The following is a 23617-nucleotide window of genomic DNA, read 5'->3' as shown; positions in this document are numbered from 1 at the left end:
ATTATAAATTTTTCATAATGTTAAAGTTTATAGTTTTGGGTAATATGCTTTCTGCAGTCTAAGTTTTCTGTAATGCAAAAAGAAAACTACAGAAACAGAGAGGTACAGTTTTCCTTGGGTTTGTTTGTTTTCTGGACTTTAGCTTTTGATTTGTGTCAATGAACTGGAATGAAAGTGTTATTAAAAAGGTCAGCCTACATTAATGGACATATTAGACATTGTCAAGTGCCCGTGTTATGCCACCACAGGCAAGCTTCAAGCCAGAAAAGAATGCTGTTCTCATAACATTCGTGCAAGTGTAAATCCAGCTTTCAGTCTTACAGTACAGCACTTCTCAGAAGACAAGCAAACTAGCAGGAGATGTCAAAATGACCTTTTGCTGTACCTCTCAAGGTGCAAAAGAAAACACAGGGAAAACAATAGCAGATAAATTAGCAATGAAAACTGAAATAATGTAGACAGTCATATTGAGTTTGTATGCAAAAAATGTCATGTCTATCCAAAATTTTAGCTGCTTTTGACACTTTTGTGGTTTTCCAGTTTTTCTTTTTTAGTCTTACATTCAACCCTTGTTTGATGACTTTTCTCTAGTTCTAATTTTAGACATTTTCTTGTTCCTGAGAGGTCTTTATCTGGTTTATTTCCTGTTGGGTGCTGGCTTGGGAAATGCACTCAGCGCTCACACAGCTGCATTTCTCCACATAGGTGTATGAGTGATCAAGGTAGGTTCCATCACTGCATGTCAGAGTCACTTTTCTTTGGCTGGTCTTGATTTCTTGACAACATGAGCATTTGTGTTCCATCATATTTGCCTCTGGAGAATATCTGATTGCAAAACCAGCAAAAGAGAAAGAATCAGAAATTATGTGAGAAATACCACTGCCCCTCCCACCCATTATTAAATATAACCAGAAGTTGTGTGGAACTATTGCTCAATATTACCATTCTTACAGTATTGTGGTGAAATAAAAGTTGAACCTCACTGTAAAAATATATGGATTTATCTCTTCCTTAAGGCCCAAAAAAAGTAAATTAATTAATCCAGATTACACAGTAAAATAGTACAAAATGAGAGAATAGTGAGAAACAAATAACCTCACTTTTACATGGGGAAAATCAAAACTTAGATCTTTTCACTATGACACTGACGAAGCTGTTTGAACATTGTAAGTCTTGAGGTAATTAAGCTAGTAAAACATCAAGTCTATTAAAAATTCTTATTAGCACAATGGAAACAGCTGATGACTGGGTAGATGTTGAACATACTACCTGTGGTTTTCTTTATGTAACTAGTGTGAAGAGTAGAAAACAAAAGACCACAATTATCTTTTTATACCACTTACCGTGAGTAAGCATCACAGCTTCCTTCACAGTATGCCATCTCAACTGGTGCAGGAGATACACATCCATGATATTTGATTACCGTAGTAGTATTGTGCTTCATACAACCTGAGGTTGTCACAAACCAACGTAAAATAGGTTAAAGTACACGTGCATATAAATAGTTATTTGTGTATGACAGACAGCTTTTAGCAGAAAACTGAAGTGAATGGAGCTAAAATAGGAAATAAGATCACAGTGCTGTTCTTAATGACTTGCTGATTGTATTATCAATGAATGAAAAATTCCCTTTTGCTTATGCAGCTTTGGTGCAAGATGCAGAAAAATAAAGAGCAGCACTATGGCAACTGCTCAATGCACACACACCACCCAGGACTGGCTTTTCTTTCTTCCTTAAAGAGAGTGTAACTATGAAAGTTGGAGAATAGTTATAATCCTCTTGTTCCAATGAAAAGGCTGACACTTGACAGCAGGGAATGGGATAGTTCAGCACAACCATGTTTTTCAAGGCCCTAAAGTCAATGCTGGATTCCTTTTTTTTTTTCCCTTTGTTCCCCCAGTGTGAGGCAGTGGTCCCAAACTAGGTCTGTTCACCTCTTCATGCAAGATGGACTAATATACCTAATAAGGCACATATTAACATTACTTACTTTTAACAAAAGGGTCATTACTTACTCTTTAGTTTTACTTGGCATTCTTTACAGCAGCCGTCATCAGATAGTTTAATGTCATCCTGGAGTAGGAAAACAGAAAAAGATGCTCAAGTTTCATATCTACATACTAAAGCAGAGACTCATTTTGGTTCCTAAGTTCCTCTGGCACCAGAAGAAATTTTGTACTGACATGGAATGTAATTTCAACAAGGCTAAATTTAAGGGCACATAATTACTTCCATATTAATAAGAGTTCTTTGAAAGCTGACATTGAGGGGAACCAGAACTGCTTTGCTGTCATCAGAGTTGGGTTGCTGAGTAGTAGAATTTCAAAAATGTAAGTTGTAGCACATGTGGGAAATTTTGAGTCAACCAAATCATACAGATGATTATGTCAGACAGGATAATAAAATTAATGAAATAACTGATTCCCCAGATGTGTGGGTCTGCTTCTAATCTGCCCTGAGGTGTATTAAGTCAAATGATACTGTGAACTGAAAGGGTTTATTTTCCTTCACCTTTGCTCTCAATAAATGAATTTACAATTGTAAATTATTTAGAAATAAAAATCTCATGATTTTTCAATAAGATTGTTGCTTCTAGGTCACCTGACACATTTAGGAATCCAGGACACTATGCTGTACCTAGTCCTTGGTAAGGATTGATATATATCACCCATTGTAATTTTAATTTGCTTTTCTGAAATGAAATTTGATGGGAACCAGAATCAGAGTGGCTGAAGTTAGAGCTACATCCTGTGTGTTGCATCTACTAGGTATTTTCCTTGGACATTATGATGCTTCTATCACTGCAAACTTTTCATACATGAGAAATAGTAGAAGACAACTTACTGGATCACAGTCATTAGGGTTAAAGGGAGGACAGCTTTTCTGTAAGATGACTTGAATGAACTGGTCATCATTTTTTTCACATGTGTAAGTTGTACAGTTATCAACAGGTGGGTTCCAGAATTCTCCGACCTGAAAGTAGTAAAAAATTAGTGAATAATCAATTTCAGTTGATGGCTACTTGTCATATACTACTCTGAGTCTTTTTCATTAACCAGGTGAAAAGGATGTATTTTTATGTGTATATGGACATGCTTTTTGTGTGAATAGGATAAATATGTGGACTCATTTTGAAAGAACAACTTGTGTGTCAGTGGCTTTGTCATCAGAATTTATGGGTGTGTTCATTCAGATATATGGCAGAATTTCTGCCGACTTCACTGACTCCTCCTGTCCTAAATCTCTAAGCTATCTTGAGATTGACTGGAGCAGAAAACTGTCTGCCCACATCAAATTATCCTTTGAGCAAAATGGATGCTGTATTTTCAGAGATGAAAGCACAAAAGCCCATTGCTTTCACCTATATATTTTTCTTTGTTGATTTCTGAAAGCCATTGTTAAATATCATAGTTGCTTCCAGAAGTCTGAGTTAGAACTGGAGTTACTTGGCTCAGGGTACTTGTTCAAGCTGTGTGAGGCAGTCTGTTCTTTGCCTGAGTAAGCATTTGTCTAACATGAGGAAAAGATTCAGCAAATAAATGTGACTAAAAGACAAGGAGAGAAAAGAGTGAAAGACTACCAGAGTTCACCAAAATTGAGCTAAACCGGGGGTAGTTACCTGGAGCACGCGTGTAATGTCTCCTACAGTCACTATACAAGCCGCTGCCTTGCACGTGCCACAGCACTCTCCAGGTTTCTTTGTATACTTATAACCCTGTTTTGAAAGAAATAGAAAGGAAATGACATAGAGTAAGGGCACTGAAGGGCACTGGTGGATATTTGAGCTAAGTGGGGTAGGAATTACTGACAGCAAAAGAGCACTCACCGCTGGGCAGTATGTGTCACAGATAACTGGCTTGCACTTGACAGTAGGCTGATGGGGGCTTGAGTGAGAGGATTCAGAGCAGGTGCATTCTTCACAGGAGCCCGATGGAACGACAGCTCCAGGCTGGGGGAAGTTAGAAAAACAGTCAGTTTTACTCAGTAAAAACAAGTTACTTTGTGTATGTATGTCACAGACAATACAAAGCTGAACTTATTTTTAAATACAATTTGGTTATTTTATTTAAGCAGAGTTTCTATTGTTAGCAATACCAATTTTGGAATTAAATTCTGCTACTGTAGAAAGGAGAGAAAAAAGGCTTTTGCTTGTAGGAAGGGTGTTGATATCCTGACCTTGATTAAATTATTAATGATGGGCTTTCTGCAAAATATGGTTCATGGTAAGAGTCTCAAAAACATTGCATTGTGAACCTTTGTGAAGATGTATTCATGTACTGAGTTACTCTGTGTACTTACTGCATAGTAGGTTTCATTGACTACACAGCCGTGTCCTGTAAAGAAGGAAGAAAGATGGTGTCATAGAGGTGTAAGTTTTAGGAAAAGAAGTACATGAAAAACCTGCTGCTTTTTTGGCCCAATATGAAAACACAGATAATTTGCATATTTTTCAATTTTCTTGTATTCATCAACTTAGAAAAATGTAGTTGTGAATAGCACATGAAGAAGGCGCATAGTACTTACTACATTCAAAGGTAGGACAGCATTTTCCAGGCTGCATTATTGTGACTACTTCCTGTCCCTCTAAGCACTGGTGTTTGACCCCAGGGCAGAGGCTAGTGTTGCAGTCTGTTTAATATAAGACAATATAGAAAATAATGAACTCATAATTTTTCAACAAAAGTAACTTTGTTTTGCATGAAATTCAGAAGTTGTCCTATGGAGCAAATATGGTGGGTTTACACAAGCTAGTTTAATGACTAAGTTGGTATATTTGCCCAGCTATTTTAAATTGAATGGGCATTTGCATAACATTTGTAAAGAAAGCATTGTCTGACAATGATAAAGTGGTGATTCCTACGAAGAGGTATTCCCAAAGAGAAATTTATATCACTTGGGAAATCTGATGACTCTCAAAGATAAGGAATTTTCTTGAACAATTTTTAAATGCTCAAGACTGTTTATTTTTTTTATTTTTTTTATACTGGTCTTTGAAGCAGAAAATGCTTTAATAGCTTTTGAATATTTTTTTTCAGGTGGCAGCAGCTTTGGACGTTTTCAGTGTTGAATAATAGAAGATTTCCAGTTACTTTTCTGTGTCTAACTATGGACAATCTTTTCATCTTTGAATTTGTCCTCTTCAGGCATCTAGTAAATGCTCTGCAAGAAGGTACTTCAGGTACTTACAAATGGGATGAGGGAGAAAAGCATTATGAAATCAATAGAGGGTATTAAAAAAAAAGAGAAATTATTGCTGTAGTTGCCCAAAATTATATTACCCATGCCTAAAAGGTATATTCCCCACGAAAAAGAACTAAGCACTTACAGCACTCAGTCCTGGTACAGCATGGATCTTCTGGTATCTGTGTCTGAACAGGCATATAACCTGGTTCATCACAAAATACTTGCTGTGTCAGGGAGCACTTGTGTTTCTTACAGTGCACTTTAAGAGTATATTTGTCACAGACGCATTCCTGACAATCTTTCATCCATTTTTCTCCTGGCTATATAAAAAAGGAAAGACAACAAAACAAAATAAAACAAAAAAAAAGAAAAAATTATATAGAAATTAAAACCAAAATTTGCTTCTTGTTAACTTATTCATGGGTACAGTGATACCTGATTACATCAACCTTTTCATTTTCCTAGTATTTTTAGATTTTATAAAAATCCTTCAAACTGAAGCTAAAGAGGGAATTACTGGAAGCCACTGATGGTTTTGAGTATGTTTACACATCTGTCACTTTCTATTTATTAGTAGTGTTAATATGAGGGATATAAAAGGTCTAAAGGGGGAGTGATTGAGCTTTGTATGCATTTTTAAATAAGAAATTATCATATGACATACTCATTTACACATTAGGTTACAGAGAGAAATTTCTATAACTTGTGTGCAGCTGAGGAATTTAGAATACAGACTATCAACATTATCAAGCAACAGGTAAACTTTGCTATATATCTGTCCATTCACACCTAGTAGCTCTAGGGAGCCAAACTTGTGGAAACAAAAGCAGCGCATATGCCAAAGTTCCACTACTACCATCTAGTGGTTTTGTTTTTTTTTTTTCTCTTTGTCTTTTCTTTAATTATTTATTTTTAATTATGTGAGGTGGATTATTGAAAGAATATCACCTAACTTACTGTTAGTTTTTCTTAGGGAATAATGTGGTTTCTGCTCTGGCACTCTGGCCTGGTTTTGGCTGGGATAGAGTTAATTTTCTTCCTACTAGCTGGTGCTGTGCTGTGTTTTGGCTTTAGTCTTGAGAACAATGCTGATATCACACCTATGTTTTGGCTGTTGCTAAGTAGCACCTACCCTGATCAAGGACTTTTCTGTCTCTTGTGCTCTGCCAGTGAGGAGGGCCATGAAAAGCCATGAGGGAGCAGAGACAGGACATCTGACCCAAACTAGCCGCAGCATGTCATGCCCACTATATAAACTGGGATACCAGTAAGGGCAGATCCCTGCTCAGGTCAGACTGGGTATTGGTCAGCTGGTAGTGAGCAGTTGTATTGTGCATCACTTGTGTTTATTCTTTTCCTTTCTCCTTTCAGTTTTATATTCTCTCCCCTTGTGATTTCCCTTATCATTATTATTATTAGTAGTAGTAGTAGTATATTGTACTTTAGTTATTAAACTGTTCTTATCTAAACCCATGGGGTCTACATTCTTTTGATTCTCCTCCCCATCCCAACAGCGGTGTGAGCGAGTGGCTGTGTGGTACTTAGCTGCCAGCTGGGTTTAAACAATGACACACTCCCAGTATTTTTAAGACTAAATGGGACCAAACATTTGAACAAACCCTAAAATTTTCCCCAGCCTAAGGAAAACTTCATGAAATGCTAAATATCCTTTTGCTTTTGTCTGTGCTTTATAAACCACATTGATTGTGATACTTACCCATCTGGATACTCCATTTGGTTCCCTGCAAGCTGGAAAAAAAAAATGGGGGGAATGAAGATTTACACCGCTAAAAACTGACATAAAAGAGTAAATTTGTGCAGTTTCAAGTAGAAATACAGTGAAGATAAAACTTAACAAGAAAAATAATATGCAGGTTTGTTCTTCTGAAATGTAGAATTCTACCATCTTGGTAGGCCTCATGTAAAGGAGGAAGATAAAAAAAGGGTAATATTGATTATCATTCAATTTTTAGATGACGAGGATAAAGGAGCTTCATGTAGTTGATTGACCCATGATCTGACAATGTAGAAGATGGCAGTAGAACACAGACCTCCTGGCTATCAATCCGAATCTCTATTCCCCAGACTAGCTACAGATACTTACAGCATTCAGAGACACAGATGTTGCTGTCTTTACTCATGAGTGTCATTCCCTCAGGACAGAAACATCCTTCAGTTACTCCGTAGCCAGGAAGCTCAACAAGGCTAGAATGTGAGGAATGTGTATTTTTGAGTACAACATTTTTGCATTGAAGCAGGAGAGAGAGTAGCACATGTAAAAGGCTGATATGTCACATAAAAAGGAGTCAAAAAATGTACATTTTCTGCAGTTCAACAAGAAGTGCATATTCATAGAGCTAACATATTTTTAAATCTTGGAAAAAATATCCAAAGTCACAAGACATTTCATTACGAAGTAACTAAATTCTCTAAGGAAAATAGATAAATAAAAATAGGGGAAAGAGCCACCCAGAACAACCTTAAACAATTTTTTTGTGTTTCCATACCTTGGATCACAGGTAGCAGGATTAATGGGTCCACATGGCTTGTATACCAAGCTAGATGGACAATTGTATGCTGTATGGAAAAAGAAGAAAAAATATCAAAAATTGACAGTGCATGCATTTTTAAAGCAAAAATGATTACAATTTTGCCTTCTTCGTATGCAGCTTGCTGTAGATAACATATATAGCTAACTGTAGTTAGGCAGTAGTCGAGTGTTAGATGTAAGATGTGTTTACTGAATAAAACACTAAGTACTGCCATTTCTCACACACACAGTTTTGAGTTCTGCAATACTTACAGCATGTATTGTTGGTCTTTCCTCTCCAGTCAATGCAGATACCTCTAGCAGCACACTCTGTAGCATATATCTCCAAACTGGAGCACTGCATGGATTCATCAGCTATGCGACATCCATCAAAAACACAGCCTTTGAAAAATGGTTCTGGTGGTATTACAGCATGGCATTCTGCAAAAATCCTGCAGACAGAAAAGAGACCAACCCCCTTATAAAACATATATGTAAAAACTGCTGTCAGGGAGCACTTTCCAGATATAATAGCCCATGACTCTCTGCTTCAAGAAGGAATGTATTGCAAGAAAAAAGACCCTAAGAATGGCCAGTAATCTGGGAGATAGATTCAGGACATGAAAGGTTTGGAAATTTGAAGCTCCATTTTTTGTTTTTTCCTAAAGAGGCTAAAGGTCATAGTGTTTCTGTGTGTGTACAGATGTTTTCATCAATCTGACATGAGAAATTTCATGAAAATGCAACTGCATCATATTGAGGAAAAAGAGATGATAAAAGTAGCTGAGAGAAAAATCTAACAACAGTAGTTCGAAACTTAGACACTACAGCAAGCATCTGTAAAAGGGCCCATATAAGTGACCCAACTGAAAAAAAAAACTTTCTTCAGAGCTCGCATAAGAAATAGGGTGGGAAGCAACCCTTTGTGCTTTTGGGGCTCCATGTTTTACATTAAGCATACAAATAATGACGAAAGCTTTTTGGCTGGGAAATTTCTGTCTGCTCTGTTAGCTTGCATGGTCACCAGATTCTTTACAGATTGTACTGAAGGCTCACTTTGAATTTAGTGTTCAGTCTTTACTTAGTAGTAAAACTAGAGTGAGTGAACATAACCTGGAGAGCAGGGAGGGAGGAAGGAAGGAAGGTAGCATGTATCTGTGTAGTTGCAATCCAGGAAGTACAGATTTAGTGCTTGCTGCATCCCTGATTTTCTGACTTTACCTCTCCTTGCTCAGTTATCTTTGTCATGGAAGTCATTAGAAGAGAGGAGTTTCTTTGCAAAGGCCTTTTACTATATATATCCTGTCATTTAGCTGATACTTTCAGCTTTTTTCACAAACTAGTGCTATAGTTCTTACTCTTCCTGTAAGATACTGAATTTTATCTAGAAAGAGTGAACTCATTCAGATTTTTTCTTACTTGCTCCAGATAAGCTTGCAAAGAGGAGGTGTTTCACAGTGAGGCTTTGGTGGAGGTGTAGTTACAACTGGTGGTATTGGTACTCCATGGCATGACTTGTTGTTATCAACAATCCAGTGATGAGCCATTTGGGGACAGGAAGAAATGATCTCACCATTTGGTAAGCGGCATTCATCTGCTTTATTGTTTGTACATGTTCCTGTAAGACATAAGCTATGTAAGTCTCAAAAACAACATCAAACATGCACAGTGCATTATTGTGCTGATACCACATTTAGAAATGATGTGTTCATGAAGTGTGTAAGGTGCCTTGCTTTGTAGGGATTGCTTTCTTTACAGTTATATGAGCTTTAATTTAGGTTAGGGAAAACCAAACAATTCAAACAAAACTAAAACCCCAGCCCCAAAGGAAAACAGGTTGCTGAAATATTGAACTCTTGATCCCACAGAGGTGGAAGACTATTTCAATTTTACTGCCATACTTCAATACTTCTGCCAATCATGAGACTGTATAGACAGGGTGGGTGAGAATAACCATGGTAGGGTGGGAAAATAGTTCCACCTCAAGTTAGTGCATCTGTCTTACCACACTGTCCTTCGGTGTTGTTGCCAAATTTGCTGTATGGGAGTTTCACAGAGAAAATCAGCCCACTAAAGGTGATGGTTGCACCAATCTCTGGTATTTCAACAATCATGTTGATGCCAAGTGTTGAGAAAGAAATGCCATCTTTTTTGAAGCCTGGTTTGACAATCTTGTGGTTGAAGTACATCTAAATGCAGGGTTAAAAAAAACCAACAGCACAGCTTCAGAGTAAGCACTGCTTCTGCCTGATTGTTTTAACTAATGTATTTTCTAATCTTCATCTTCATACATAACTCCATATTGTTGTGTATCACATCCAATGCCCATCACCATCACAATAATAGCATATATATGCATTGATATTTCAGCTTGTATTGTTATATAGCTAGAGTATGGTAATAATCTAAGTGGCCTCTGTGTACTGTGTTTGTGTTGATTTGTGCTAATGCACAGCATTCTAAATCCAAGTACTTCCTTTGTATCTATCATAGTTTTGTGTACTGTAAACATTTTTCATGTGAAAATGAGTGGTAGTTTTCTTTAACTACATAAATATTTCTGCCATTATTATGGAATAACTTTGCTGCAGAATCACACTGTCCCTATACTACTTGTTGTTAGGCACTGGAAAAGTTGTCTGAATTAAAAATTAAGTAGTATGTCCCTGGTGCCAGTTTTATGTAGTAGTTATATTTATTTGTTAATCTAAGGTACTCCATTTGCAGCCTGTATCTTATATGAGCTGATGGACATGAATATATTTGCCTGATAACTTTTTGTCAGGAGTTATTCTGCAATTTTTTCTCATTGAACTGGGATAAAGTAAGAGTTAAAATTGCCAGTTACTTTTTTCTTTCACAGGGAATCATAGGACTAATTGTTTCAGCATGCCTTTCTGACTGTAGGCAAGGAGAATGTTGCATGGCTCTGTAGAGGAAGAGTGCATACTGACACAGACTTCCCACCTCTTTGTGTTTTCTAATTGATTAGTAAATTCCCCAGTATAGGAGTGAGACTGACTTTTCATTTTCAGTGGCTTGCCAGCAGTACTTTAGAATCATGAAGGTGAAGTGACACTCCCAGTCACCCCTTTCCTTCAGCTATACTTCTCTTCCCAGCAGGGAATTGGAGGGGGAATCATGTCATGGCTCTGATGCCTGAAGTTCCCTATACAGAGGAAACAGTCCCTAGTCATCCCACTGATAAGGGATGCAGACCCGTCTTCAGCATGAGAGGAAAACCACACTTGTGATTTGCATTCATGTTTCTTAATATGTTTGTTTACATAGTCAATGTCACAATATACTGGTTTTCATTAAACACAAATCAAGCACCCATGTAAGCATTCTTCCTGACTTCCCTGTCAGCTGTATTAGTCTGTTTCCTAGTGTTACTTATGTGTACATGTACATGCACATAAAAAAGTCATATCTGCATAGTGCTAAGTTGTTTCTGATATTTTTTCCTTAGGAACTTTTTTTCTTAATGATACCTACAAAAAACTCTGGAGAGGGACTTCTACAAGGGCATGTAGTGTCATGACAAAGGGAAATGGTATTAAGCTGACAGAGGGTAGATTTAGATTAGATATTAAGAAAACATTCTTCACTATGAGGGTGGTGAGACACTGGAACAGCTTGCCCAGAGAAGCTGTGGATGCCCTATACCTGGCAGTGTTCAAGGCAAGTTTGAATGGGGCTTTGGGCAACTGGGTCTGGTGAAAGGTGTCCCTACCCATGGCAGAGGAGTTGCAACTAAATGATCTTTAAGGTCCCTACAACCCAGACTATTCTATGATACTCTCTACCCTCATCACCTCCATGATGCAATATTCTAACAGACTGTATTTCAAATTAGAATAAGCAAGGCCTGTGGACCTTATTTCTTTTTTGCAAAAAATAGAGAAATTAAAAAGTGTATATTTTACCACATTGGTCATCACACCATTCATGAGTTTACGGGTCAGCAGCACTTCTGCAGATTTATAGAAAATAATAATGGATTTAGGGCAGGAAAGTCCATCTTCTGAATCGCAATAATAATTGTCAATGTAAACACGGAAGTTGTCGTATTTAGGCACAATCTGTTTCACCAGGACGTAAGTACAGTTTTCAAGGAAAGTATAGTAGGTTCCATCAAAAGTAATATAATGAGGATCACCCCATCCACTGCACACACCTGGTAGAGACAAAACATTTGGAAAATTAACATGAAAATTAATGTAGAAGAAAGAATTTAAAAACTGAACTGAATATACTACATTTAAGAGGAACCCTAAGAAGACAAAATGCCCATATAATCTGTTTGCTTTTTTCAAAACATGTTTTTCCTTTATCTACTGGTGCTTACATTGACATTCATAATGATAACAGCAGCCATTTTCATCAGGTACCAGTATTGCTGGATATTTGTTTGCACAGGTAATTTCCTTTACAGGTGGACAGTGCGTTGGAATAACTTCTACCTTGTTGTCTCCCTTACAGATGAGTTCTGTACAGTTGGATAATTTGTATCTTTGTCCAGGCTGCAAAATGACCAAAAATTGCTGTTAGGAATTTGCAAACATATACGAACTCTACTCATATTTTAACTCAGTGGTATATTGTTTCCAGTAACAGCAGTGTTGGAAAGAAAGATAATATGTGTTACTTTTCTTAAATTTGTGGTACTAATGATTTATAATATCGACCAGAGGTATTCATAATTATGACCATGATACAGAGGATCAGAATGTGTTCTGGTTTCAAAAACTGAAGGAAAGACTAAAATTAAAATATTCACGGATATTACAAGTTCATCAATATTCTACACAATTTATTTATTTTAATTATAAAGGAGATGGGAACACTAATTCCACACAGGGACCTCCTCTGAAGTCTAGGAAGATAGGTCATAAGTTAAGGGAATCGATGTCCCTGATGTTAACAGGTATTAGCTATGTAATTGTACTTCAGTATCAGCACAGACCATCACTATAAAAAACAAAGTGTGTGCAGAAATAGAGATGAGAAGGTAGAACAGAAACTAATACAAGCCACCACAGTAGCTTACATTATCCTATTTAGTGAAGAAACAAAATATACAAGAAAACTCCATCTATTATTTCAAAAAGAAGACTTCTCATTTATGTAACACAATGCATCAGAAAGTGTTTTACTACTACAGGAATAATTCTAAAAGATAATTATAGCTTCCTTTCTCAATGTAAAAGAATTATAAAAAAGGCACATAAAATTTTATGTCATTTATAATGCTTACAACAAAAAACGCTTACCCTGGCAAACTGCACATTTAAAACCTAAAAACTACAAATTGTTCCTTTCTGGTACCAACTTAATTTTAATTCAGCAATCATAACATAACACAGAAATTACATACCTGAAGGGGAGGGTAAGAAGCAGAAACACAACCAGGAAAAGGAAGTCTTCCAGAAGTTGTAGGCAGAGGAACTGTTGTTGTTATGGTAGACCATTCAGAAGAAGTAGTGGATACAGGGGTAGTAACGTAACAATCCACAACATGTCGTTTAATAGTACATGTTGGACTACAGATGGCATAAAATCTACATCCATCACTATCTGTGCGGTTGTAAATCACTTCACCTGTATAAAAAACAAGCAAATACAGTAAGAAAATGAAAAAAAAAATTAAAACAAGCAAATACAGTAAGAAAATGAAAAAAAAAATTAAAAATCAGGTCCAAAATTGAAGAACGCAATCAAAACTAACAATTAAAATTTCTGGAAATAAAAAAATTGAAAATATCCATATAAACAAATAAAAGAAAAATAATTAAATAATATATAAATTGACTAATAAAAAATATTAACTAACCAGGTGAAAAAACACCACTGCCAATTTTGCAGAAACATGGTGTAGATATAGGGGTAGAAGAAGTGCTGGTACAACAATATTCAGATGTGGCAGTACTAGTAGTCATGCTAGTGGTTGGGAAGGAGGTGCTGCTTGGGCAGTTGTAGTTCAGGGTGCAGCAGAGGACGCGGATCCTGTAGTTGAGGCACATCTTAGACTTGCCAGTCTGGTCTTCATTCTTGCACACCAGTCCAAAGTGGACGTCGCACTGCACGACCTGTCCGACCTGCTGGATGGAGACCTCGGGGTAGTCCTCCGCGCGGCACTCGATGTCCTTTGGATGCTGACAGACTTGCTTCCCGGCGGCGCGGATGCGCTGGTAGGTTTCAAAGTCTCCCTGTTTGGGCCCCGAGGAGGGGAAGTCGACGTCGAACCATTCGCTCCAGGAGCACACCTCGGGCTCACAGGCGGTCGTGGACGGGGTGGTGAAGGAGGTCACGCTGGGGTGGTAAATGGTGGGTGTCGGTGTGGGGCTGGTGGTGCTGGTGTAGGTCTGCGATACGATTTCTGAAGAGGTGGGCTGCGTGCTAGAGGAGGGGTATGTGGAGGTGGAGGTCGTGACACTGGAGGATGCTGGGGCCGTGCGGATGATGGTGCTGGTGGGGCTGGTGGTTGGGAAGGAGGTGCTGCTTGGGCAGTTGTAGTTCGGGGTGCAGCAGAGGACACGGATCCTGTAGTTGAGGCACATCTTAGACTTGCCAGTCTGGTCTTCGTTCTTGCACACCAGTCCAAAGTGGACGTCGCACTGCACGACCTGTCCGACCTGCTGGATGGAGACCTCGGGGTAGTCCTCCGCGCGGCACTCGATGTCCTTTGGATGCTGACAGACTTGCTTCCCGGCGGCGCGGATGCGCTGGTAGGTTTCAAAGTCTCCCTGTTTGGGCCCCGAGGAGGGGAAGTCGACGTCGAACCATTCGCTCCAGGAGCACACCTCGGGCTCACAGGCGGTCGTGGACGGGGTGGTGAAGGAGGTCACGCTGGGGTGGTAAATGGTAGGTGTCGGTGTGGGGCTGGTGGTGCTGGTGTAGGTCTGCGATACGATTTCTGAAGAGGTGGGCTGCGTGCTAGAGGAGGGGTATGTGGAGGTGGAGGTCGTGACACTGGAGGATGCTGGGGCCGTGCGGATGATGGTGCTGGTGGGGCTGGTGGTTGGGAAGGAGGTGCTGCTTGGGCAGTTGTAGTTCGGGGTGCAGCAGAGGACGCGGATCCTGTAGTTGAGGCACATCTTAGACTTGCCAGTCTGGTCTTCGTTCTTGCACACCAGTCCAAAGTGGACGTCGCACTGCACGACCTGTCCGACCTGCTGGATGGAGACCTCGGGGTAGTCCTCCGCGCGGCACTCGATGTCCTTTGGATGCTGACAGACTTGCTTCCCGGCGGCGCGGATGCGCTGGTAGGTTTCAAAGTCTCCCTGTTTGGGCCCCGAGGAGGGGAAGTCGACGTCGAACCATTCGCTCCAGGAGCACACCTCGGGCTCACAGGCGGTCGTGGACGGGGTGGTGGAGGAGGTCACGCTGGGGTGGTAAATGGTAGGTGTCGGTGTGGGGCTGGTGGTGCTGGTGTAGGTCTGCGATACGATTTCTGAAGAGGTGGGCTGCGTGCTAGAGGAGGGGTATGTGGAGGTGGAGGTCGTGACACTGGAGGATGCTGGGGCCGTGCGGATGATGGTGCTGGTGGGGCTGGTGGTTGGGAAGGAGGTGCTGCTTGGGCAGTTGTAGTTCGGGGTGCAGCAGAGGACACGGATCCTGTAGTTGAGGCACATCTTAGACTTGCCAGTCTGGTCTTCGTTCTTGCACACCAGTCCAAAGTGGACGTCGCACTGCACGACCTGTCCGACCTGCTGGATGGAGACCTCGGGGTAGTCCTCCGCGCGGCACTCGATGTCCTTTGGATGCTGACAGACTTGCTTCCCGGCGGCGCGGATGCGCTGGTAGGTTTCAAAGTCTCCCTGTTTGGGCCCCGAGGAGGGGAAGTCGACGTCGAACCATTCGCTCCAGGAGCACACCTCGGGCTCACAGGCGGTCGTGGACGGGGTGGTGAAGGAGGTCACGCTGGGGTGGTAAATGGTAGGTGTCGGTGTGGGGCTGGTGGTGCTGGTGTAGGTCTGCGATACGATTTCTGAAGAGGTGGGCTGCGTGCTAGAGGAGGGGTATGTGGAGGTGGAGGTCGTGACACTGGAGGATGCTGGGGCCGTGCGGATGATGGTGCTGGTGGGGCTGGTGGTTGGGAAGGAGGTGCTGCTTGGGCAGTTGTAGTTCGGGGTGCAGCAGAGGACGCGGATCCTGTAGTTGAGGCACATCTTAGACTTGCCAGTCTGGTCTTCGTTCTTGCACACCAGTCCAAAGTGGACGTCGCACTGCACGACCTGTCCGACCTGCTGGATGGAGACCTCGGGGTAGTCCTCCGCGCGGCACTCGATGTCCTTTGGATGCTGACAGACTTGCTTCCCGGCAGCGCGGATGCGCTGGTAGGTTTCAAAGTCTCCCTGTTTGGGCCCCGAGGAGGGGAAGTCGACGTCGAACCATTCGCTCCAGGAGCACACCTCGGGCTCACAGGCGGTCGTGGACGGGGTGGTGGAGGAGGTCACGCTGGGGTGGTAAATGGTAGGTGTCGGTGTGGGGCTGGTGGTGCTGGTGTAGGTCTGCGATACGATTTCTGAAGAGGTGGGCTGCGTGCTAGAGGAGGGGTATGTGGAGGTGGAGGTCGTGACACTGGAGGATGCTGGGGCCGTGCGGATGATGGTGCTGGTGGGGCTGGTGGTTGGGAAGGAGGTGCTGCTTGGGCAGTTGTAGTTCGGGGTGCAGCAGAGGACGCGGATCCTGTAGTTGAGGCACATCTTAGACTTGCCAGTCTGGTCTTCGTTCTTGCACACCAGTCCAAAGTGGACGTCGCACTGCACGACCTGTCCGACCTGCTGGATGGAGACCTCGGGGTAGTCCTCCGCACGGCACTCGATGTCCTTTGGATGCTGACAGACTTGCTTCCCGGCGGCGCGGATGCGCTGGTAGGTTTCAAAGTCTCCCTGTTTGGGCCCCGAGGAGGGGAAGTCGACGTCGAACCATTCGCTCCAGGAGCACACCTCGGGCTCACAGGCAGTTATGGACGGGGTGGTGGAGGAGGTCACGCTGGGGTGGTAAATGGTAGGTGTCGGTGTGGGGCTGGTGGTGCTGGTGTAGGTCTGCGATACGATTTCTGAAGAGGTGGGCTGCGTGCTAGAGGAGGGGTATGTGGAGGTGGAGGTCGTGACACTGGAGGATGCTGGGGCCGTGCGGATGATGGTGCTGGTGGGGCTGGTGGTTGGGAAGGAGGTGCTGCTTGGGCAGTTGTAGTTCGGGGTGCAGCAGAGGACGCGGATCCTGTAGTTGAGGCACATCTTAGACTTGCCAGTCTGGTCTTCGTTCTTGCACACCAGTCCAAAGTGGACGTCGCACTGCACGACCTGTCCGACCTGCTGGATGGAGACCTCGGGGTAGTCCTCCGCGCGGCACTCGATGTCCTTTGGATGCTGACAGACTTGCTTCCCGGCGGCGCGGATGCGCTGGTAGGTTTCAAAGTCTCCCTGTTTGGGCCCCGAGGAGGGGAAGTCGACGTCGAACCATTCGCTCCAGGAGCACACCTCGGGCTCACAGGCAGTTGTGGACGGGGTGGTGGAGGAGGTCACGCTGGGGTGGTAAATGGTGGGTGTCGGTGTGGGGCTGGTGGTGCTGGTGTAGGTCTGCGATACGATTTCTGAAGAGGTGGGCTGCGTGCTAGAGGAGGGGTATGTGGAGGTGGAGGTCGTGACACTGGAGGATGCTGGGGCCGTGCGGATGATGGTGCTGGTGGGGCTGGTGATTGGGAAGGAGGTGCTGCTTGGGCAGTTGTAGTTCGGGGTGCAGCAGAGGACGCGGATCCTGTAGTTGAGGCACATCTTAGACTTGCCAGTCTGGTCTTCGTTCTTGCACACCAGTCCAAAGTGGACGTCGCACTGCACGACCTGTCCGACCTGCTGGATGGAGACCTCGGGGTAGTCCTCCGCGCGGCACTCGATGTCCTTTGGATGCTGACAGACTTGCTTCCCGGCGGCGCGGATGCGCTGGTAGGTTTCAAAGTCTCCCTGTTTGGGCCCCGAGGAGGGGAAGTCGACGTCGAACCATTCGCTCCAGGAGCACACCTCGGGCTCACAGGCGGTCGTGGACGGGGTGGTGAAGGAGGTCACGCTGGGGTGGTAAATGGTGGGTGTCGGTGTGGGGCTGGTGGTGCTGGTGTAGGTCTGCGATACGATTTCTGAAGAGGTGGGCTGCGTGCTAGAGGAGGGGTATGTGGAGGTGGAGGTCGTGACACTGGAGGATGCTGGGGCCGTGCGGATGATGGTGCTGGTGGGGCTGGTGGTTGGGAAGGAGGTGCTGCTTGGGCAGTTGTAGTTCGGGGTGCAGCAGAGGACGCGGATCCTGTAGTTGAGGCACATCTTAGACTTGCCAGTCTGGTCTTCGTTCTTGCACACCAGTCCAAAGTGGACGTCGCACTGCACGACCTGTCCAACCTGCTGGATGGAGACCTCGGGGTAGTCCTCCGCGCGGCACTCGATGTCCTTTGGATGCTGACAGACTTGCTTCCCGGCGGCGCGGATGCGCTGGTAGGTTTCAAAGTCTCCCTGTTTGGGCCCCGAGGAGGGGAAGTCGACGTCGAACCATTCGCTCCAGGAGCACACCTCGGGCTCACAGGCAGTTGTGGATGGGGTGGTGGAGGAGGTCACGCTGGGGTGGTAAATGGTGGGTGTCGGTGTGGGGCTGGTGGTGCTGGTGTAGGTCTGCGATACGATTTCTGAAGAGGTGGGCTGCGTGCTAGAGGAGGGGTATGTGGAGGTGGAGGTCGTGACACTGGAGGATGCTGGGGCCGTGCGGATGATGGTGCTGGTGGGGCTGGTGATTGGGAAGGAGGTGCTGCTTGGGCAGTTGTAGTTCGGGGTGCAGCAGAGGACGCGGATCCTGTAGTTGAGGCACATCTTAGACTTGCCAGTCTGGTCTTCGTTCTTGCACACCAGTCCAAAGTGGACGTCGCACTGCACGACCTGTCCGACCTGCTGGATGGAGACCTCGGGGTAGTCCTCCGCGCGGCACTCGATGTCCTTTGGATGCTGACAGACTTGCTTCCCGGCGGCGCGGATGCGCTGGTAGGTTTCAAAGTCTCCCTGTTTGGGCCCCGAGGAGGGGAAGTCGACGTCGAACCATTCGCTCCAGGAGCACACCTCGGGCTCACAGGCGGTCGTGGACGGGGTGGTGGAGGAGGTCACGCTGGGGTGGTAAATGGTAGGTGTCGGTGTGGGGCTGGTGGTGCTGGTGTAGGTCTGCGATACGATTTCTGAAGAGGTGGGCTGCGTGCTAGAGGAGGGGTATGTGGAGGTGGATGTCGTGACACTGGAGGATGCTGGGGCCGTGCGGATGATGGTGCTGGTGGGGCTGGTGGTTGGGAAGGAGGTGCTGCTTGGGCAGTTGTAGTTCGGGGTGCAGCAGAGGACGCGGATCCTGTAGTTGAGGCACATCTTAGACTTGCCAGTCTGGTCTTCGTTCTTGCACACCAGTCCAAAGTGGACGTCGCACTGCACGACCTGTCCGACCTGCTGGATGGAGACCTCGGGGTAGTCCTCCGCGCGGCACTCGATGTCCTTTGGATGCTGACAGACTTGCTTCCCGGCGGCGCGGATGCGCTGGTAGGTTTCAAAGTCTCCCTGTTTGGGCCCCGAGGAGGGGAAGTCGACGTCGAACCATTCGCTCCAGGAGCACACCTCGGGCTCACAGGCGGTTGTGGACGGGGTGGTGGAGGAGGTCACGCCGGGGTGGTAAATGGTAGGTGTCGGTGTGGGGCTGGTGGTGCTGGTGTAGGTCTGCGATACGATTTCTGAAGAGGTGGGCTGCGTGCTAGAGGAGGGGTATGTGGAGGTGGAGGTCGTGACACTGGAGGATGCTGGGGCCGTGCGGATGATGGTGCTGGTGGTTGGGAAGGAGGTGCTGCTTGGGCAGTTGTAGTTCGGGGTGCAGCAGAGGACGCGGATCCTGTAGTTGAGGCACATCTTAGACTTGCCAGTCTGGTCTTCGTTCTTGCACACCAGTCCAAAGTGGACGTCGCACTGCACGACCTGTCCGACCTGCTGGATGGAGACCTCGGGGTAGTCCTCCGCGCGGCACTCGATGTCCTTTGGATGCTGACAGACTTGCTTCCCGGCGGCGCGGATGCGCTGGTAGGTTTCAAAGTCTCCCTGTTTGGGCCCCGAGGAGGGGAAGTCGACGTCGAACCATTCGCTCCAGGAGCACACCTCGGGCTCACAGGCGGTCGTGGACGGGGTGGTGAAGGAGGTCACGCTGGGGTGGTAAATGGTAGGTGTCGGTGTGGGGCTGGTGGTGCTGGTGTAGGTCTGCGATACGATTTCTGAAGAGGTGGGCTGCGTGCTAGAGGAGGGGTATGTGGAGGTGGAGGTCGTGACACTGGAGGATGCTGGGGCCGTGCGGATGATGGTGCTGGTGGGGCTGGTGGTTGGGAAGGAGGTGCTGCTTGGGCAGTTGTAGTTCGGGGTGCAGCAGAGGACGCGGATCCTGTAGTTGAGGCACATCTTAGACTTGCCAGTCTGGTCTTCGTTCTTGCACACCAGTCCAAAGTGGACGTCGCACTGCACGACCTGTCCAACCTGCTGGATGGAGACCTCGGGGTAGTCCTCCGCGCGGCACTCGATGTCCTTTGGATACTGACAGACCTGCTTCCCGGCGGCGCGGATGCGCTGGTAGGTTTCAAAGTCTCCCTGTTTGGGCCCCGAGGAGGGGAAGTCGACGTCGAACCATTCGCTCCAGGAGCACACCTCGGGCTCACAGGCGGTTGTGGACGGGGTGGTGAAGGAGGTCACGCTGGGGTGGTAAATGGTAGGTGTCGGTGTGGGGCTGGTGGTGCTGGTGTAGGTCTGCGATACGATTTCTGAAGAGGTGGGCTGCGTGCTAGAGGAGGGGTATGTGGAGGTGGAGGTCGTGACACTGGAGGATGCTGGGGCCGTGCGGATGATGGTGCTGGTGGTTGGGAAGGAGGTGCTGCTTGGGCAGTTGTAGTTCGGGGTGCAGCAGAGGACGCGGATCCTGTAGTTGAGGCACATCTTAGACTTGCCAGTCTGGTCTTCGTTCTTGCACACCAGTCCAAAGTGGACGTCGCACTGCACGACCTGTCCGACCTGCTGGATGGAGACCTCGGGGTAGTCCTCCGCGCGGCACTCGATGTCCTTTGGATGCTGACAGACTTGCTTCCCGGCGGCGCGGATGCGCTGGTAGGTTTCAAAGTCTCCCTGTTTGGGCCCCGAGGAGGGGAAGTCGACGTCGAACCATTCGCTCCAGGAGCACACCTCGGGCTCACAGGCGGTCGTGGACGGGGTGGTGAAGGAGGTCACGCTGGGGTGGTAAATGGTAGGTGTCGGTGTGGGGCTGGTGGTGCTGGTGTAGGTCTGCGATACGATTTCTGAAGAGGTGGGCTGCGTGCTAGAGGAGGGGTATGTGGAGGTGGAGGTCGTGACACTGGAGGATGCTGGGGCCGTGCGGATGATGGTGCTGGTGGGGCTGGTGGTTGGGAAGGAGGTGCTGCTTGGGCAGTTGTAGTTCGGGGTGCAGCAGAGGACGCGGATCCTGTAGTTGAGGCACATCTTAGACTTGCCAGTCTGGTCTTCGTTCTTGCACACCAGTCCAAAGTGGACGTCGCACTGCACGACCTGTCCGACCTGCTGGATGGAGACCTCGGGGTAGTCCTCCGCGCGGCACTCGATGTCCTTTGGATGCTGACAGACTTGCTTCCCGGCGGCGCGGATGCGCTGGTAGGTTTCAAAGTCTCCCTGTTTGGGCCCCGAGGAGGGGAAGTCGACGTCGAACCATTCGCTCCAGGAGCACACCTCGGGCTCACAGGCGGTCGTGGACGGGGTGGTGAAGGAGGTCACGCTGGGGTGGTAAATGGTAGGTGTCGGTGTGGGGCTGGTGGTGCTGGTGTAGGTCTGCGATACGATTTCTGAAGAGGTGGGCTGCGTGCTAGAGGAGGGGTATGTGGGGATTGATGCTTCTGTTGACTGTGGTTCTCTTTGGTATTGTGTTGTCGGTTCTGATGTAATTCTTGTATGAATATATCCTGTTTCTGGTGGAGCTGTTGATGTTGTTGTTACCCTATGTTTGGTTTGTAAATATGGTGTTGATAGTTCTGTGGATGTTATAAGTAGGGTTGTTGAAATAATTGGTGTAGTTTGTGTTGTGTGTCTAGTTCTGTGTGGTGCCGTAGTTGTCTGGCACGGTACTGTCACATTTTCGCAGCATTTAAATCTTAGTTTATAATTATAGCAGATGGGTGGTAGTTGGTCTTTGTTGTAGCATTTCAAGCCTTCTTCTGTGTTACATGTTATGTGTTGCTCCAGGAGGGGATATGGTGTATTTGGGAACCTTACTGCTCTGCATTCAACATCTTTTCTGTCAGCACAGACTTTGTAACCCTTCTTTTCAATGTTCTGAATTGTGTCAAAATCTCCATCTTCATATCCAGACCCTGGATAACTGACATCATACCACCTTGACCAGTAGCATTCTTCTTTAGTACAAATAGTTTCTGAAGGAGAAGTGGTGACAGGTGTTGTCATTTCACTTGTGAGTGTGGTTGTTTCTCTAGTAGCTGAAGGTGAAAAGGTCGTGCTTTCAAAACTTAGAGTAACTGGTGATAGAGTGGTTGAAAATGATGTAGTTTTGGTTGAAAATAATGTAGTTTCTTCAGGTGGACTTGATGTTTCTGTGCTCGTAGCTGGTGGTGTGATTGGTGTTGACATGCTGAAATGTGTTGTGGAAGAGCATGGTACATATTGACAGCATAAGATTCTGATTTCATAATTGTCACACATTGTTGAAATTTGATCTTTGTTGTAACATATAAGCCCAGCTGTTGTACTGCATTCTACTTTTTGGCCAAGGTCTTTCAGTGGTATATTGGGGAATTTCTCTGCTCTGCATTGAACAGCCCGTGGAGTCTTACAGACTTCATAACCTTTAGCTCTCAAATCATCAAATGTTTCAAAATCTCCACCATCATAGCCAGGGGTTTGCAGACTCCCATCATACCATTCTGACCAATCACAGACTTCATGAACACATACTGATGTAGTTGGAGACTCTGTGAAAGAGATAAAGAAGAGACTTCAAAATTTAAAATAAAATTCTGCAGATATTCTCTTTTTCATAATGTGAAATGGGCTGAAAATTTTCTTCAGATGATTTGCTTGCATCATGAACCTGTAGTGTATCAAGCGAGTGTACTTATATTTTTATATGAAGTAGAACAGAAAATCCATCACTCAATGATTTAATGTACTGATGTGCTTGGAACTGTCACCTCCTAAGAGATTGCTAATTATCTTTTACAAATCAGGTTGAAGTAACTCCCATGCAGAATTTATTTACATTGGGGTAAAAAATAAAAATCTAACTTTTTTTTCTTTTCACTTTGATTCAGTGTAATGGCTTCGTTTGCTCTCTAGAATGTCGAAGCCCCATTCAAGTCCAGCAGAAACAACATTTATTCTACGCATCGAGATTAATAGGCACTTTTTTCTTCCAAATAAGGTGACTCCTCATGTGATATGCTGCATTGTCTTTGCTCCTCCATTTGAAGGAACAAATGTCTAATGAAGCATTAATATCTTAAGAAAACATTTATTGGTTTGGAGAGCCGTCCATAAGCTTTTGCAGGTGAATTCTCATTATGAAATGACAGTAAAATGGCTAATGAATACCAGCAGTACTGATAGTTTCTGAATGCTTTCAAAACTTCTAAATTGTATACTGAATACTTATTTAATTAAACAACATATGCCCATAGTAATTAGAGATTACCAACCTGAAAAATGCTGAACAGGAATTCTAAATACAAAAATTTCAGTATCTCAATGTCAATATCCGAACAATCCACTTAGTACTGTAATTATAAATACCATTAACCCTACCAGGATTTTTATGGAAAGTAATATTTCCATAATTTAATAGAAAAACTAATG

The 23617-nt window shown here is 44.8% G+C and overlaps 1 protein-coding gene across 1 annotated transcript in view; it reads right to left on the bottom strand.

Moving 5' to 3' along the window:
* Window positions 1-599: 599 nt before the first annotated feature.
* LOC101870944 (mucin-5AC) overlaps window positions 600-23617 on the bottom strand; it is a 47295-nt gene continuing 24277 nt past the window's right edge. The window contains exons 31-49 of the mRNA XM_034061310.1: window positions 13552-22739; window positions 13096-13319; window positions 12067-12241; window positions 11645-11895; window positions 9721-9904; window positions 9135-9333; window positions 7989-8167; window positions 7693-7762; window positions 7290-7390; window positions 6903-6934; window positions 5328-5505; window positions 4526-4630; window positions 4301-4335; window positions 3828-3950; window positions 3621-3716; window positions 2846-2974; window positions 2017-2074; window positions 1344-1449; window positions 600-825 (exon numbers count right to left, since the gene is read on the bottom strand). Coding sequence (XP_033917201.1) covers window positions 600-825; window positions 1344-1449; window positions 2017-2074; window positions 2846-2974; window positions 3621-3716; window positions 3828-3950; window positions 4301-4335; window positions 4526-4630; window positions 5328-5505; window positions 6903-6934; window positions 7290-7390; window positions 7693-7762; window positions 7989-8167; window positions 9135-9333; window positions 9721-9904; window positions 11645-11895; window positions 12067-12241; window positions 13096-13319; window positions 13552-22739 — 11659 coding nt within the window. The remainder of the gene's footprint in view (window positions 826-1343; window positions 1450-2016; window positions 2075-2845; window positions 2975-3620; window positions 3717-3827; window positions 3951-4300; window positions 4336-4525; window positions 4631-5327; window positions 5506-6902; window positions 6935-7289; window positions 7391-7692; window positions 7763-7988; window positions 8168-9134; window positions 9334-9720; window positions 9905-11644; window positions 11896-12066; window positions 12242-13095; window positions 13320-13551; window positions 22740-23617) is intronic.

Source organism: Melopsittacus undulatus, chromosome 4 (genome assembly GCF_012275295.1).
Source record: "Melopsittacus undulatus isolate bMelUnd1 chromosome 4, bMelUnd1.mat.Z, whole genome shotgun sequence".
NCBI lineage: Eukaryota > Metazoa > Chordata > Aves > Psittaciformes > Psittaculidae > Melopsittacus > Melopsittacus undulatus.
The sequence above is the reverse complement of the archived record's forward strand: the minus strand, read 5'-3'. Positions and strand labels throughout refer to the sequence as shown.